The sequence below is a fragment of the Microtus oregoni genome, unplaced genomic scaffold (assembly GCF_018167655.1).
Source record: "Microtus oregoni isolate MIOR12 unplaced genomic scaffold, Mior012 000050F_ref0000143, whole genome shotgun sequence".
NCBI lineage: Eukaryota > Metazoa > Chordata > Mammalia > Rodentia > Cricetidae > Microtus > Microtus oregoni.
The window spans coordinates 14,972,613-14,989,621 of record NW_024543256.1 but is presented as its reverse complement, the minus strand read 5'-3'; the positions used below and the strand labels follow the sequence as shown (position 1 = coordinate 14,989,621).

At 41.9% G+C, this 17,009-nt stretch overlaps 1 protein-coding gene across 2 annotated transcripts in view; it reads right to left on the bottom strand.

Moving 5' to 3' along the window:
* The window catches only part of LOC121437123 (cysteine protease ATG4A-like), a 54,777-nt gene that overhangs the window by 7,751 nt on the left and 30,017 nt on the right, over window positions 1-17,009 (bottom strand). For both annotated transcript variants that reach the window (XM_041636960.1, XM_041636961.1), the window contains exons 2-9: window positions 14,658-14,768; window positions 11,134-11,205; window positions 9,141-9,239; window positions 5,689-5,790; window positions 5,418-5,490; window positions 2,164-2,243; window positions 1,395-1,582; window positions 1,195-1,273 (exon numbers count right to left, since the gene is read on the bottom strand). In XM_041636960.1, the coding sequence (XP_041492894.1) occupies window positions 1,195-1,273; window positions 1,395-1,582; window positions 2,164-2,243; window positions 5,418-5,490; window positions 5,689-5,790; window positions 9,141-9,239; window positions 11,134-11,205; window positions 14,658-14,768 (804 nt within the window). The remainder of the gene's footprint in view (window positions 1-1,194; window positions 1,274-1,394; window positions 1,583-2,163; window positions 2,244-5,417; window positions 5,491-5,688; window positions 5,791-9,140; window positions 9,240-11,133; window positions 11,206-14,657; window positions 14,769-17,009) is intronic.

Below are 17,009 nucleotides of genomic sequence, written 5' to 3'. Positions count from 1 at the left end.
CCACCTCCTGGTTTACAAAGAATGGTTTGGGAAGATGAACAGCATCCTCTCTGCTTTATTCTCTGTGTATTCTCTCATGGCACTTGCTTACAGATATTCTAGCTCTTCTTGTCTGGCAAGCAGTCTAAGTTCATGGCTGACCACTCTATTTCCAGAAGAGAACGTCCTGTGCCAAATGTCTGTGGCTATATCCCTCTTCTTCTCACAGTGTACAGTATTCATCGGGTATCCGGGTCTGGTTCTTAAATCATGGTCCTCCAGTAGCACTGAAAACCCTTAGAAAAACATGTCTCAGGCCCCATCTTGAATTTAGTGAGTCTGTACCTTAACAGGTTCCAAAAGGGATGAGTGAACAAATGAAGTCTAGATGGACCCTCTAGCATGCCGTGTGCTAAGGGCCTTAAACGTCTCTGGTCAGAGCTAGTGAGTAAGGTGGCAAGATTCCCACCACATGCATACAATGATGAGCTAATCATTAGGGCCCATATTAGGAGGGTAGTAGGTTTGTTTTATTTTTGAGACAGGTTCTCACTATGTAGCCCTTGCTAGCCTAGAACTCACTATGCAGACCAGGCTGACCTCAAACTCATAGAGATCCACTTGTTCCATTTCCCTAGTGTTAGGATTAAAGGTATGCTCTATCACACCCAACTATAGAGGACTACAGAGGTTCGTATTTTTAAGGCTTAGTCACAGAAAAGGTACAACTCTGCCTTTGCATCTTCTAATTCCTACCTAATCATGGTTCTGAATAATAAGACAGAAGGTATATTCAGAGTGACCTGGGAAACCAGTGGATGCTTCAAGGCTATTTCCTGAACTTCAATAGGAAGGATATCAGCAAAGGCAGAGTACTAAAACACAACTGTCCTGGGACTCACATGCAGGAAAGGACCACTCTGAAGCGATGCCGTGACCTTGTGTCTAACCAGAAGAAAAGAGCAAAGCTATCCCATCAAGGATAAGAGGAAAAGAAGTAGAAGCATGAATGGGGACCTGGCATCCATCAAGCACAAAGAAGCAAGAATCACTCTGTATAGGTCAGGTTGGAGACAGAAGGAGCTGATGAGAGGCCACAGTATCCCTAGGCTAAAGCAATGCCCACTCACCGGAACTTCTTACATCCCATGAGCACCTTTGCCCCACACCCTTCCCTAGCCCATGACAACTTACTTGCAACCCATCCTTTCTTACCCAAGAATCCTATGAAATAATAGGCGTTATTTGGCTTTCCTCCTAAAGCCCCTAAAGACTGTGGCATCTTAAAACACTCCTAAAGGGAAAGAGAATGCAAGATTCTCAACTCACTTGTGGACTGCTGCTCACGGATCTCTGTGCTGACATGGCAGTGTGATGGGCAGGCAGCAATGGGCTCGAGAAAAAAAGAGACTTACTTTGAATGCTTCAATATACACAGGATTGATTTGATTTATGCCCAGGCGAAGGGGCACAATGAGCAGCAGGGGTTTCCAAGCTGGGCACATGGTAGAGGGGCCTTTACTCTGATTGGAGGCCGTCAGAGAAGCAGGAGGGCTCTCATCAGCTGTGTTGGCTCCCACAGGAAGAACACAGCACATCTTCTCTAGAAACAGAAGGCAAGAGATCGGGATGAGGCAGGAGTATCTAGCACTAGGGCCTTCACAAAGGTAAAACAGAAAGACCTTGCATGCAGCCCTTCATGCCTGGAAAGGCCCTCTCCTTTGCCACCACGGACCAGTCAGCCCCGTTTCCCACAGGAATGCTATGCTGTTCTTTCAGCTTGTCACTCTTCATATTGGCCACTGAGCACCTGCTTAGTGGCCAACAGGTATTATGGGCCTGTTCCAAGGATCTCATTTCTAAATTAGTCTTTAAGGGCCTTGGAGTCATGGACTGTGTTTTCTGTTTTCCTACCCTTCATGGTAGAAATAGCAGGCCTCTATGATCCATCTACTGTGATTTGACAGATCATACACACTTTCCCTCCTGAAGCAAAAGCCGTGGCACACCTTTGAGAATAAGGTTTTCTGTTTCAGAAGTCTGAAAAGGGAAGAGAGCCACTCTGCTCTCCTGGGCTTCCCTGTCCTTGTGGGGCAGGCCGTGGTTATCTTTCCAGCTCCAGATTTCTGAATTAGAGAAGGGACTGCACCCACCAATGAGAAGGCTAACAATCTATGGACTCACTGATGTCTTCAATGACCACTGTGTTATCCATTGACACATAAACAGCCAAGGAATTCCATTCGTCAAATAAAGCGAGTTTTCTGCGAAGCAACATATAATGAAATCACAACTAGAGAAGATGAAAACATCAGTTGGAAGTGGTACGCTATACTCCCAGCATTCCTAACGTCACCACACACTGAGCCACAGAAAAGCCTGTGTTTGGGTTAGCTCTGGCTTGACAAGAGTTCTGGGAAATTCCATGTCCGGGGATTTGCAGAATACCACAACAGAACCACTGTATCTGAACTTCTAAAAGAAGGTCATGCTTTATAAAATGGAAAACTCTACCTCATCAAATGACAGTATTCCTAGTAGAGGAAAAAGAAATGATATCTATATATCTGTCCTGAAAATTTCAACATATTTTGTTTCCCTAAATAAAAGACATTCTCAATTATTGATTTCCTTAAAAAAGAAAAACAGTAATGCCATTAAAATATATATTGGAGGCTGGTGTGCTTCAGTGGCAGAGTACTTGACTAGCATGTATGAGGTCCTGGATCAATCCATCCATCCATCCATCCATCCATCCATCCATCCATCCATCCCTAGCACCTAAAGTGTGTGTGTGTGTGTGTGTGTGTGTGTGTGTGTGAGAGAGAGAGAGAGAGAGAGAGAGAGAGAATGGGTGTACATGTGAAAGGATGTGTGTGTGTGCACGAGACAGAGAGAGAGAGGAGAGAGAATATGTGTGTGTGTGCATGAGACAGACAGAGAGAGAGAGAGAGAGAGAGAGAGAGAGAAGAGAAGAGAATGGGTGTACATGTGAGAGAATGTATGTGTGTGTGCGAGAGAGAGAGAGAGAGAGAGAGAGAGAGAGAGAGCACAGAGGATGATGTCTTCCCTCAGTTGCTTCTCTACCGTACTATTTTAGTCAGGGTCTCTCACTTACCCTGAAGCTCACCATTTCAGCTAGACAATGACCCTGCGATCCTCCTGTGTCTGTCCCGGAGGGCTGGGGTTGCAGGCGCATGTTCCTTGTTCTTTTCTTATTACATGGTTCCTGGTGATCCAAATTTAAGTTCTCATGCTTGCAGCCAAGAACCTTATCCACTGAGCCATCTCCTCAGCGCTCATTACACTTTTAATTTACTAATTTTAACTCAGCGCCTTTCTCAAAATAACGATGATGCGATTATATGGTCTCTGGTCTCACTTACAATCGTTATTACTACTTTTTTACTTTCGGATGGTGTGGAAGTGACAAACATTCAGCAGAAACCAAACTTTGAATTTTGAATTGGAACTCATTCCCAGGGCTAGTCACACACAGTGTAAGACCCTCTGCCGATGCCGAGCAGTGGTAGGGAGCTGCAACTCCAATCAGCCAGCTGATCCTCAGAGAAAACAGCTCACTTGTTAAGCTGTACTGTTCAATAGTTTACATATAGTAAATACATTTTGATTTCCAAATTATGATGTCTGTCTTTTACTGTGTTAAGAAGCATATGTGCTATTGTTAACAGAGGCAATCACACACACACACACACAAAATCTGAGTATACTTAAATCCTGATGAGAATGGAGATAGATGAGAGAGGGCAAAGGGACAGATGGGACATAAAAGAGGAAAGGAATCTTGGGGGGTCAGGCAATCAGGGGAAGACAAGAATAACCAAGGGTGGGGAGACAGGGGGAGGCAAAGCATAAAACACGTTGATTGCAAATGTCATAATGATATCTAACACAATATGCTGATTTTAACAATAAATTAAAAACGACCTTCCATTTGTTTATTGTTAAAAACCTTAAAATATAAAACATAGAAGAAAGAAAAAAATCTATTTGAAACCAGATTTGGGGCTCAGTCTAGTGACTCTAATATTTTATACATTCTTCTCTGGGTCTGTTCCTACTGCACTTCTGGAATACGGCCAGTTCCTCGCTCAGGAGAGGCAAGGATGCCCAGAAGGTACTCTGACTAAGGCAAGAAAGTGGACTCAGTGAAGCTGCATTGGTATCAGGGAATCAAGCCAAGATACAAGTGTCCCTGGGTCCCAGGAGATCCAGACTACTCACCTCGTATGCACAGCTCCACGGGCTATTCACTGAAGACTGCTTAACCGCTGAATCAAAGCCCCTTCTCTACTTTATACGGAGCCATAATAGACAGGAATTGAAATACACTACACCAAAGGAGGCCTAATGATCTCCATCTTCTGATCCCTACATCTAGCCCCAGGTTCTGGCTGCCAATTTCATTTATTCATTGAGTGCTTACTGGGTGCTTCTATGTAGTAGGCAGTTTTATGGGCCACTGCTACAGAATGAACAAGACAAATACAGGCTGCCCGCAGGGAGTTTTCATCCATTGGCAAATTGTCAGGAAGGAGAGAACTCCAAGTGAGAGAAGATGTGGGTACTGATGACACTCACCCCACTGACACTGTGACCCCTCTACCTCACCTCTTGGTAAAACACAAATTGTGCAATAGAAAATGGCAATTATGAAAGTATCACTTTAAACCTGCTAAGAGATACCAAACTAATCCCAAGACTGCCTTGGGATTGGCATCCTCCAATAGGCAGTCAGTTCATTGAGGCGAGGACTGTGTCTGTTATCTCTGTATACCCAGTACTCAACACAGCAAGGCACCCAGTAAATGCTAAATGAACTAGTGAGGTTTTTTTTTTTAAAAAAAAAATACTTTATTTAGGGGGAGGTACAGTCTATGGTGCGTGTGTGAAGGTCAGAGGGCAACTTGTATGGGTTGGTTCTCTTCTTCCACCATGTGGTGGTTCTCTGCTGCCCATGTCTGATCTCGGGTCATTGGGATTGGCAGCAAGCACCTTTACCCACTGAGTCATCTTCCTGGCTCAGTAGAGGCCTTTATTACTATACAGGATAGGAGTCTATTTCTTGCCTAATCCAGTTAAGCCTCTGGCACTTAGTATGAACCTATTAACTTCAAAAGACCCCACAGGCTGATGGTTCCCTGGCAAATGAACATCCATCTGTAGGACGAGAAACAGAATGAGTCCTGGAGTAGAGCCACCTGTGCTGATACCAGTGACTGCAGCTCTGATATACCAAGACAGAGGCCTATACTTATGCACATCAAAGGAGTATCTGAACAAGATGGTAGAGATGTTTCATGGCTTAGCAGGAAGGATGGGATTGCAAGCATACTTAAGAGGGTAGGAGTTTAGTTGGCTGGGGCAGTGGAAGCATAAAAGCAAGTAGAACAAGCAGGCACCGGACTTTTACTTACTTTAACACCTGTGCAACTGTATTTGGTCCAAACCATTCGCCAATTGATTTCCCTTCTCCTACACCCATTTGTGCTGTTGTGTGTGAAAAAAAATCAACAAGTTAGCAAAATACCTTTCGTGAGCCACAGATTCCTGGTTTTTTTTTTTTTTGGCATGAAAAAGCAGACAGACAACTTAGTGAAGCTCCATATAAGGTAGGGAAGGAAAAAGTTCATAGGCAACAATTGTGAAAATCTACAAAATTTGAACGTACAAATCTGATGATCTTACCCATCTGATGGATCGAATAGCAACAGTCTTTTCTATCTAGGAAACACTGCAGAATCCTTTGGTATTCTTTGGGCTGTTCTTTTTGTTTCTCCCAGTTCCAATCTTTTGCAGGGAGAGGGGATAAAAAAGGGTTAAAATCAGCCGTAACTGTTATAACCCGGCAATAAATTAAAAGGAAAACAAGAAAGCTACATTGAGGAGGTAGGCTGGTGAAGCTGGCATATTTCTGAGTATCTTTCATTTAGATAGCAGATGCTGCAAAACTGACTTCTATAGATGTGGTGGGGATAAAGTGAAAGCCAGGGCTGGGGAATGGCTAAAAGCTGAGGATGGAATTGAATACTGAACTTGCCCCAAGGGCTGGAGCTGGCCAGCAATTACATATCAACAGTGTCACAAAGCTATTTTCTGGCAGCTATGCTGCAAGGATATAACCCAGACGCCATAGTGTCTCATCTCTACAGTGGCTTTTGTCCTTCCATTCTGGCAGTATTGCCAAAGGGTCTCATGATGGGAAATGCTATTCTGATATATGAAAGTTTATGTGGAAATAATAGACACAATTCACTGCTAAGGAAGTGTTTTTAAAAATTGTATATTGAGAAGGGAGAGAAAAAAATCTTATAATATCAGCATTCAGAAGGTTGAGGCAGAAAAATTTCGATCTCATCACCAGTCTAGACTATATTGTTAGTTCAAGATTAGCCTAAGCTATAAACAGCAAGACCTTTTTTTCAACAGAACAGCCAACCAAACACAAAGCAGGAGGCAGATGATTCCATTGGTAAAACAATGGCCAGCATGAGGACCAGAGTTAGAAACCCAGCACCCATGGAAACAGCTCAGTGCAGGAGTAGTATGCACCATAACGCAGTGCTGGGGAGAGAGACAGGAGGATCTCCAGGGCTTACTGACCAGCCAGTCTAGCCAGGTCAGGAAGCTCCAGGTTCAGTGAGAGACCCTGTCTAACAACTAAGGCCTGAATTAATGACTTTGGCCATGTACATGAGTCTACAGGATCATCTTTGGATCCCTCAGCTCCCTTCTGTTTCTAGTTTCTCTGAACCCAAAGTCTTAAGCTTCAACTCTATCATATCCACTAGGACAAACCACAGCCAACTTATTTCAATAGCTACTCAACTATCTGGTTCTGGGGAAATCTTGATTAATGGGTAGCTAAGGGCCACCAAATACTTTTTGATGACTGTCACATGAATACCTCATCTTAATTGTAAAGTGACTGAATAAGAAAGAACCCAAAATCCTTACAAAATTACCTCTTCTAATTTACTTTAACTACAAGCTCTATCCAAATCCTCCCTGCTATTTGCTTTTCTGCTAAGCAAGAGTAACTGATAACTGTGCAGATTTTTCCATCAAGTCCCCTACTTCAAGAATTCACTTTCAGAACTAACTCACCTTCAAGATTTTAAAAAACAAATTAAAAGGGGTAGCAAGAAAGTTCAGCAGCTGAATGTGCTTGGTTCCAAGTCCAATGACCTGAGTTTGGTATCCAGGAGCTTCATGGTTGAGACAACTGATCTCCACAAGCACACTGTGGTACAGAGAGCATGCACGCACACACACACACACACACACACACACACACACACACACACATGCACACGCACACACACACACAGTAAATAAGTAATAAAAATAACTAGTAAGGATGCAACTGGGAAATAAAATTAAGCCAATCTCACAATGATAAGTATTGCAAGTTTTCTCTCATATGTGGAATCTAGGGAGAAGAAAGTGAAGCATGAAAATGAAAGAGGGATTATGGGGGACAGTAAGAGGGGACAAAGGAGGAGGGAAGGAGGGATAAGGAATGGCAATAGAGGGTCTAGAGAGATGGTGGTTAAGGGCACTATGCTGCTTTTGTGAAAGACAGAAGTTTAGTCTCCAGAACACAAGTCAGATAGCTCACAACCATCTGTAACTGGAGTTCCAGGGCATCAACACCCACTTTTAGTCTCTGTAGGCACTACATTCATGCACACATATGCAAATCCACATACATACATACAAACATAATATTAAAAACTAAAAACAATTTTTTTAAAAAAGAAATGGCAATAGAGAAACTATAGTCAAAATACAATGTATGGAAATGTCACAATAAAATCTACTACTTTGTACAATTGATATATGCTAACAAAATGCAGATTTATCCCTTAAAACAATAATAAGTCTAGCTTAAGAAGTATGTGTAGTATACTTGCTGGACACAGAATCAAAGTATAAGCATTTTAATCTCACATCTAAGCTGCTTGCCCTTGGGCAAATCACCTCGCTGCCATGAGCCCCAGTTTTCTTGTCTGTGGGCTAGAAATGATGACAGTACACAGAGAAAACAATCCCAGCAGGAAGGCAAGGAGCTGGAAAACCTCCCCCAGCACTTTGCAGATCCTCTCTAAAAGCTGCCACAGGACTTGTGAGTCTGCACAGTGAGATTAACAACAGCCAGCAAGCTCAGCAGCTTGGTAGCATGGGAAACTGGACTTTTACTCTGGTGTCCATCTAAGACCATCCTCCAGAGGTCCATGAAGAAGCATGCATATGTCACAGAGAAAATAAGAATAACCAGAAGGTTCTTAAATAGTGAAGCTGCCTCCTGAGAAAGCTAATTTAGGGATTTATTCATTATCAAATGGACATACGCAGGGAACCAAAACCAAAATAGTACTGGCTTCCTCATTAAGCACTTCCTTTAGGTCATTTATATCCTGAGCTACATGGGTATTTTAAAAAGAGTTCAGAAACAGACTAATCACCACACCCTTCTTCCTGTTTTCTTTGTTATCTTCTCATTTTGTTTTGGTTGTTTGTTTTGTTTTGTTTATTGAAACAGCGTCTTGCTCTGTGGTCCAGGCTGGTTGGAAACTTAGTATGCAGGCAAGGCTAGCCTCAAACTCACAGCAGCTCTCTTACCTCAGCCTTCTGAGTGGGAGGACTTTAGGTGTGAGCCACCATGGCCACAGCTTTTCATTTGGTTTGGTTTGTGTTTTGAGACAGGGTCTCTCTAGGAAGTTTTGGCTGTCATGAAATTCTCTGATAGACCAGGCTGGCCTCAAACTCACAGAGATCGGCCTACCACTGCCTCCTGAGCACAGACAGGGTTGCCACCATGCCCAGTTTAGGGTCACAGCTTTTTTTTAATCTGACATTTTCAGGACCCATTCAAACAGCAGTAAAAATGGAAATTTTAAATGACACATCTGCCCCAGGTTAGTTCTGTCCCTGGAAATAACTCTTGCTTGGTGAGTCATAAGGAAGTATCAGCTAGTTCCTTCTCATGATGGGCTTGGTTGACTTTTCAGCCCAACACTTGAGCTGTTACAAGGCAATTTAGGATCTGCAGTCTCGTTACTGAATGTTCTTAAAGCCCAGCAGCAAGTGATATGGCAGATGTCTCAGAAACCATTTGTAGACCAAATGGAACTCACCCCTTCCCAAGTGTCTACAGATAAGGGCTTGGGCCAGCATCATCTGTCCACAGCATAGCATACATCCCCAGCCAGCATCAGATGAAGGACCTGTTCCCCCTGTTGGCAAAATGGATGGGCATGAAAATGTGTTTCTTAAATTAATCTTTTCGCGATCATCAGCATGCTTGAAACTACAAACACATATACATATACACGAATTCTGAAAAGAGAGACAATGTATTTAGAGCTCATGTGGGATTTGAATATAGGAGTGGAACTTGTAAAGATAATGCTGAATCAAAGGAAACAGAGTCTACAGTCAAAGACAAAGCAAACAAATAACTAAGCAAGCCCCCTTGGGTTTCTTGCTTGAAGACTTCAGAGTATGCATGCTATTTTGGCAAGTAACTATCACAGGTAACTATCATCAAGGAGATTACCTTGACTAAAGCACAAATACTACCACCGAGGGTGGACATCAAAATGATCAAAGACATATGAAAGGCTCTTGACTAGTCCAAATGTATTTAATGAAGTTTACTACAACAACAAATAAATGAAAGAACCCTAGATTAGGCAGAAGACCAATACAAGCTAAATCTCAGCTATACGTTGAAGATAATAGCATATACTCTACCTATTATCGGTGGACATTATAAGAATAAATGAGAAAATATTTCACAGTTATAGAACCCACAAAGGATACTTGGTATCGTGAGTATGGTCTTATATAAAATTCTATTAATACGTTACAAATGTATTACATCTTTAAAAAATATAAAGTCAGTTAATAAATGAGACAATGGGTGTCATTTGAAGGAGATTTGATATAAAGTAAAAGTCAAACATGTGTACAGGATGAGGTCTACTAGGGTTTTATTCAAAAGGCCCAACATAATCAGATAACTTGATTTTCTTTTCCACCTCAGAAGCAGAAGTCTTCTGAAGGTATGATCCCAGAAGTCTAGTTCCGAAGAAGTGAGCACTCTTGTGCAACAGGTGGGCCAAGCTATTCTCCTGCATCCCAACCCCTTTGTTGTAGGAAGTGGAGGGGCACTGCCATGTCAAGACTAAGGGAGTGTAGATAGATTTCGGAGCTGGAGGAGCGCCCTTGGGCTATTGCTAACGCTAGGATTGACGTTATATTAGTGCAGGAAAGGTAGGGTGAGGCCCTCAAAAGAACAGATCAGCTCTTTCTAAACACTGTCAGAGTTGACTAAAGAATTGTCCAGCTTTGCAAAGGTCTCTTCCCCCAGTGAACATTAGCAGTTTAGAACCCCAGAATACTAAAGATTAGTCTGCTATGATACTACTACTTAAAAAGCAAAGAAAATGTTTGGGTGGACTTCAGTTTGGGCCCAGCACAGAAAGGTTAATTTCACTCCTATTACTAGGTCCAACCTTGGTCTGACAAGCTGTTCTTTAGGAAAGTAACTTCCACCACTTATAGGACTCTTTCCCTAGCTTTCCATGCTCCTAAGGCATGGCTACACTGCTCACAAATGCTTTACAAATCCTTTTAATTATCAAACTATCCTTTTCTTTTTCCCTAGATGGCAGCTAGGAATTCTAAGGAAATCTGTCTCAATTTGTCTCTGAATATCAAAGTGCTTTCATTTCACGAGAAAATAATAGGAGGAACTATTTTCTTTCCTTCAGGGCCTAAGCCTTTTTTATGGTCAAATAGCACCATATGGCAGTGAAAGGCAATTTAATAGTTAGATATTACCCAGTGAAAGCTTATTTGATTCTTTAAATACCATCTGTTGCATGAACACTTAAAGGTGGGCCAAAATTACTACTGGTTTAACACTACAACACCATGGAACCACACGTGATGGGCTACTTCCACAATGACATTTTGGGATGAAATGTTAAACTTACCTGCTCCCCTAAATCAAATTCTTTGCCACAGTGAGCTGTTAATTCTGAGGTTTCTGTGATGTCATTGATAACCTCAAGCAAGCTATCTACAAGAAGGAAAGCACAGCACAACAAATGATATACCTACCAATCGGTGAAAATTTCCTTCTGTATGTAAACCATAGACGAGCACTTATATCAGACAACAGCTTAGATTTTTCTGTAATTAAATGTGAAATTAAAATTAAATCATCATATCCCATCTTAAAAAATGCCTATATTTGACTTCTACATCAGCAGCAAGCTTACTTTCAGATAGCCAATCAAGTTGATTGTTATAGAACTAGGGGAATTCACAGGAAACCTAATACCATTTGAGCCTACTAATTTCAATACTTCTCTTTACCTTCATTTTCACCAGAGCTATTCTACAGGTTCTTCTAATGATATGAGATACTTCCTGTCTCCTTCTCAAAGATTTTCAGGATCCTGAAAGGTATTAGCACTGAGGTCATGCCTAAACGACAAGAAATAGGAAAAGCAAGTATCTTCTATAATCCACTAAGGCAACTGTCTCTAGCCTAAAGGATGATAGTATCAGTGTCCATCGCCTATTATCTAAAACTAGGAGTTCATATGTTTGGAAGAGCTTCATGTGTAGGAAAAGGGGTACAAATGCATACATTTAACTAAAACAGAAATGCTCCTACTAACTGCATAGGAACTTTATCCATAGTATCTAGTGCCCTATTTTCATGTAAGTGAATGGATAATATCACAAATACCTTGCATACCTTTCCAAAGCTTATTTTGCGTTCTATGGTGCAAATTCGCTTCAATCACTACAATTATGGCTTCTGCATTCCCTCCTGTACTTGGGTATGGCTCTGTCTTCTCTAGTCGTCTCTCTCTCTCTCTTAATGTCATATATGCATATGTGAATTTAGTATAGAATTTATAGTCATTGTGTTTTCAAAAGCAGAAGGGAAATTTAAATTTTACTGATAGTTTCTAATTCCATCTTTTGGAACAAATCAAAAATTAGAGTTGTATGTATTTCTTTGTCCCCAGCACTTAGCCCCCATTTTGAGAGATGGACAATGTTCCAGAGTAAGAGTTCTTGGACTTTGAAAAACAGCTCAGTGGTTATGCTCTTCTAGGAAACCTGGTCTCAATTTCCAGCACCCACATGGTGGCTTACAACCATCTGTAGCTCCATTTCAGGGCATCTAATGCCATCGTCTGGCCTCCTGGTACACAGACCTGAATATAGGCAAAATACCTATATACATAAACTAAATAAATAAAGTTTAAAAAATGTTGAGTTCTCTTGTCTTGTCTTTTTAAGCACCACCCCCAACAGGGGCTCATGTACCCTACAATGGCTTCAAAATTTCTGAGGATGGTGGTAAATTTCTGATTCTTTTGTTACTATCTTTCTTTTTTCTTTTTTTAAAAAATGTGTAGCCCAGGCTGGCCTCGAACTCGTGATCCTCCTGCCTCTGCCTCCTTCAGCAAATCCTACTGGTGTGTGCCACCACAACCAGCATTCTGTCTCTAACTTTCTAGTGCTAAGCAAACAGGCATGGCCACCAGCCCCAGGGTCCTGGGGATTGAATCCAACACTTGGTACATGCTAGGTATTCTACCAAGTGAGCTATATCCTCAACCCAAGAGTATAGTGACACATTCTTCTAATCCTAGTACAAAAGAGTCTAAGGCAGGAGAATTTCAAAGTCAAGGCCAGCTTGAGCTACATATTGGAACCTTGTAGCAGGGTGAGACTTAACTTGGGTCTGCTACTTACTGTATATAGAAATTGATCACTCAATGTTTCTGAGCTTCTGTTTTCTCATCTATAAAATTAGGAGTAGCAATACCTACTTCATTAAGGATATGCATATTCAAGAAGATAATTCACATAAAGTCAAAATATACATACACACATATATATACACATTTATAAAGCACTTAGTTGATATCTAGTATGTTGTAAGTCTATGCCAAATGTTGCTATTTTTATATGCCTGACCCTTTAAACGTTCACACAGATCATTCTTGCCTCTTCAGCCCCTATAGCTTCCAGCTTGGCTCTATGCTAGGGAGGAATTCAGCAAAATATTCAATTTGCAAGGTCTTTCCCAGCCAGGCATAGTGCCAAATGCCCGTGATCCTAGCACTTGGAAGGCCGAAGCAGGAGGATGGCTGTGGATTTGAGGTCAGCCTGGTCTACATAGTGAGTTCTAGAGTTCCAGGTAAGCTTGAGCTATGGAATAAAACCCTTCTCAAGAAAAAGAAGGGAGGGAAGACATTTGCAAATTTAATATCTGAATAAGGGCATACTCCACATCCTAGATTTTTCCTGTTGTTTGGAAAGTAGAACTATAAAAGGTCCTCCCCAACCCTTCACTGGAAGTCCTGGAGAAGGAAGGGACAGTTTAGAGAGAGAAAGTCCCTTTTCAAAGTCTCCCAAATGGGCGCAATGGTTCTCAACTTTTCTAGTGCTGCGACCTCATGCTGTGGTGACCCCCAGCCATAAAATTATTTCATTGTTACTTCATAACTGTAATTTTGTTACTGTTATGAACCATGAACCATAATGTAAATATCTGGTATCCAGGATATCTGATATGTGTACCCTATGAAAAGATCATTTATCCTCCAAAGGGGTCATGACCCGCAGGTTGAGAACCATTGGGTTATGAAGCTAAAGTCTCACAATGGCTAGCTTTGTGATCTCTCCACTGTTCACAATTTTCCAATAAAACACTGGCGCAGAAAAGGGCAAGGCCTAACTTCTTCGCCTGCCCTTTGATCAGCTTCCTCCTATCCTTTATGCTATGCTAAGGGCTTCTGTAGATCTCCCCTTGGGAAGTAACACATCCCAGAGCTGCCCCTTTCCCATCTCAGGCACTAGGCCTTCTCTATCCTTTAAGAATGTGTGTGATAAGTAGCCGGGCAATGGTGGCGCACGCCTTTAATCCCAGCACTTGGGAGGCAGAGGCAGGCGGATCTCTGTGAGTTCGAGACCAGCCTGGTCTACAGAGCTAGTTCCAGGACAGGCTCCAAAGCCACAGAGAAACCCTGTCTCGAAAAAAAAAAAAAAGAATGCGTGTGATAAGTGGGAAAGCTCAAGCCTCCTTTCCATCTACTACAAGTAACTAGAAGTTATATACAGAACCAGAATCAACTAACTAGGGCACTGCAGTCATCACAAGAAGATCTAAAGCAGAAGGTTTCTTGTGTCTGATATTGTTTCTGACAGCCGTGGCTTATGTGGAAGTTCCCAGGTGTTTTGTCTAGAAGCACAAAGACATGATAAGAATAAGAAATATAGAGCCCGATGACTAGATACTGCTTAGTAATAATTACTATGAATGATTGCATTTGTTTTTGAGTCCCAAAGTCTTCAGGAATGGGACCGGAACTTCCTTACAGAAAAGAATAAAAATATACTGCTTTTGTAAATCATGCCAACAAAATCCTTTGTAAATGTTTGGCTAAGGCCTCTTGGGGCCTTAGAAGGAACTATGCTTAACAAGTGATGTAGTATTAGCCCTTAGCAAGACAATGTTTAGTCAACCCTAGAAGGAAAATGAGGCGCCCTTAACCCCAGGCACCCCTGGCACCCGCTTTAGCTGGGGCCTCCCTGATCAGTGCCGCCAAACTTACCTGTCTTAAGAAGATGCTGCTTTCCCAAGATCCATACCAGCTCGTCTGTATCCGGGAATTCTTCTAGGTAGTCAGTGAAAATAGTAATCTGGTTTTCATACTTGGACATAACTAAAGGAAAAATGAACGAATGTAAACATAATCTCATAGCTAGGGCTTACTCCTGTGATTCGCCGATTTCTACCTTTGCCCTGAAGTTAAAAGGTCATCAGCTTGACTCTAAAGGAGTATTTCAATATTTAAATAAATGGGTAGATAGCAAGCATTTTACTGAGCCACATCCTCAGCCCTTCATATTTCATTTGACCTATTTCTCATGGTTCCATTTAAAATGATGTTTGAAAAGCCACATGCCCAGAATTGTTTGAAAACTCCTTTCACAGGCCTCCTTCATAAGCACCCACTTATCTAGCTTCTCCCCACAAAAGCAGACCAAGGTAAGACAGTTATGCTGGCACGCTTGGCTCCTGTCTGTTCTCAGGGAATACTACGGGGTTTATATGGTGAGGTTTCTAGCAGCCAAGGCCTTGGAGGAGGCTGTGACACGCCCCGAGAACATACAATTGTTGGGATGATAACATTGTAGCTAGAAGACTAGATCGTTTTAACGTGCTTTTATTTTCCATCATACATATGGCTCCCACAAAGAAAGCTCTTGAGGCTGATCATAAATAGAACCTGTTCTTGGGATTCACAAATGAGCATTGTGTTGTTGCGATATAAAAAGAACTATATATTTGCTCACTGCCCCCATTTTCTGGCACACAGCTTTGAAAATCCCTGTAATTTCCTGAGCACCGGGATGTCAGATGCATCTCTTTTCTTGTTCTAGTATTTGGTCTCCGACCCCAGTTCCAGACATGGAGATCTTAATCCCTTAGAATTTCATGGGTAATAAGAGTGTCTTCATTTTTAATAATTTAATCATTCTTGGTAAGCACTCAGATGGGTCCAGTCACCTGGAAGACTATGCAGCGATTATAAGCATGGAAGTTTCATTCCAACTCCCATCCTGCAGGAAGGGGAGAGAGGCTAGAGCCCGAGTCAAAAATAGCTCCTGCTTACATGATGAAGCTTCCATAAAAAATTCCTGAGCACCAGTGTTTGGGGAGGTCTGGTTATGTTAAACACGTAATGGAACCTGCAGAGGAAACAGAAGCTTCTTGCCTCTCCCACTTCCATACATATCTTCTGTCTAGCTATTTATCTGCATCCTTTGCAATGTTTTTTAAAATAATAAATGGGGAAATATCAGTAAGTACTTTCCTGAGCTCTGTGAGCAACCCTTGCAAATGATTAATCCACAAGCGGGGAGGAATGCAAGACAGTGGTCAGAGGAACTGCACTTTATTGCCAGTTAGTCAAAAGAAGAGGTCACAACTGATAGCTCCTGTGGGCAGTTGTGTGAGACTGAAATCTTAACCTATGGGATTGGACCCTGACCTCAAGCAGACGGACACTGTAAAATTAAATTAAATCAGCAGAGACACAGCTGATGTTGCTAAGGAACTGGTGTGTTGAGAATCCACCCCTCCAGACCAATATGCTTTCAGAGGTGCTGAGTGGTGGATGTGAATAGTAAAAGCCAGTTTTCCTATTACATTCGGCTACAGTCATCTCTCAACCAAGTGAAAACAAGCTAAATCCCATCTGTTCTCAGGCTCTACTGTGAGAACTTACAACTCTGTGATCTGAGAGGTACAAGTTCACAGTCACTTCTGCAGGAGGGAGGAACATGTGGGCTAAAAGATTCAAGACTGACTTGAATCAGACTTGGAGAGGTCCTGCCTCCAAACTGTTTTTAAGTAATTTTCTTCTGAGGCAATAGTAATAATATAGGTGGTGAACAGGTTCCTAAGACAGCATGTCAAAATCTGTTTTAATCTGTAACCAGAAAAACATAAATTGATAGCTATAGTTCACAATTTATGGTTCTATTTGCATGAGAAAATGCACTGTGAGCCCAAAGTAAAGACATCCCATCTCGCGGCTTTTGAAAGCTCCCAGCCCCTCCCCAAAAGGAAACTAGGAGAGAATAGGGACCCTTTTGTTCAGCTACAAGTAGCTACAAGGACCCTCCCAAAGCAGTCCCTAAGCGTCCCTTGGGTGGATTTTCCTGTGCGAGTCGCACTGGCCCTGTGGGGTATGCTGAAGTCACTTGAAAGGTCAGATTCTTTGCCTTTTGTTTTCTAAATCAGAATAGTGCTGTCTTCGCAGAAATAAATACTCCAAAGGAGAAAGGAGACCTTGCCAAGCCTGAAGGCAGGTGTCTCTGCTTAGCACATTTTGTTGGAGTTTGAAGTCACAATCCATGCAAGCACTTTTAGAAACATAGTTAAGTAAGAGTATTTT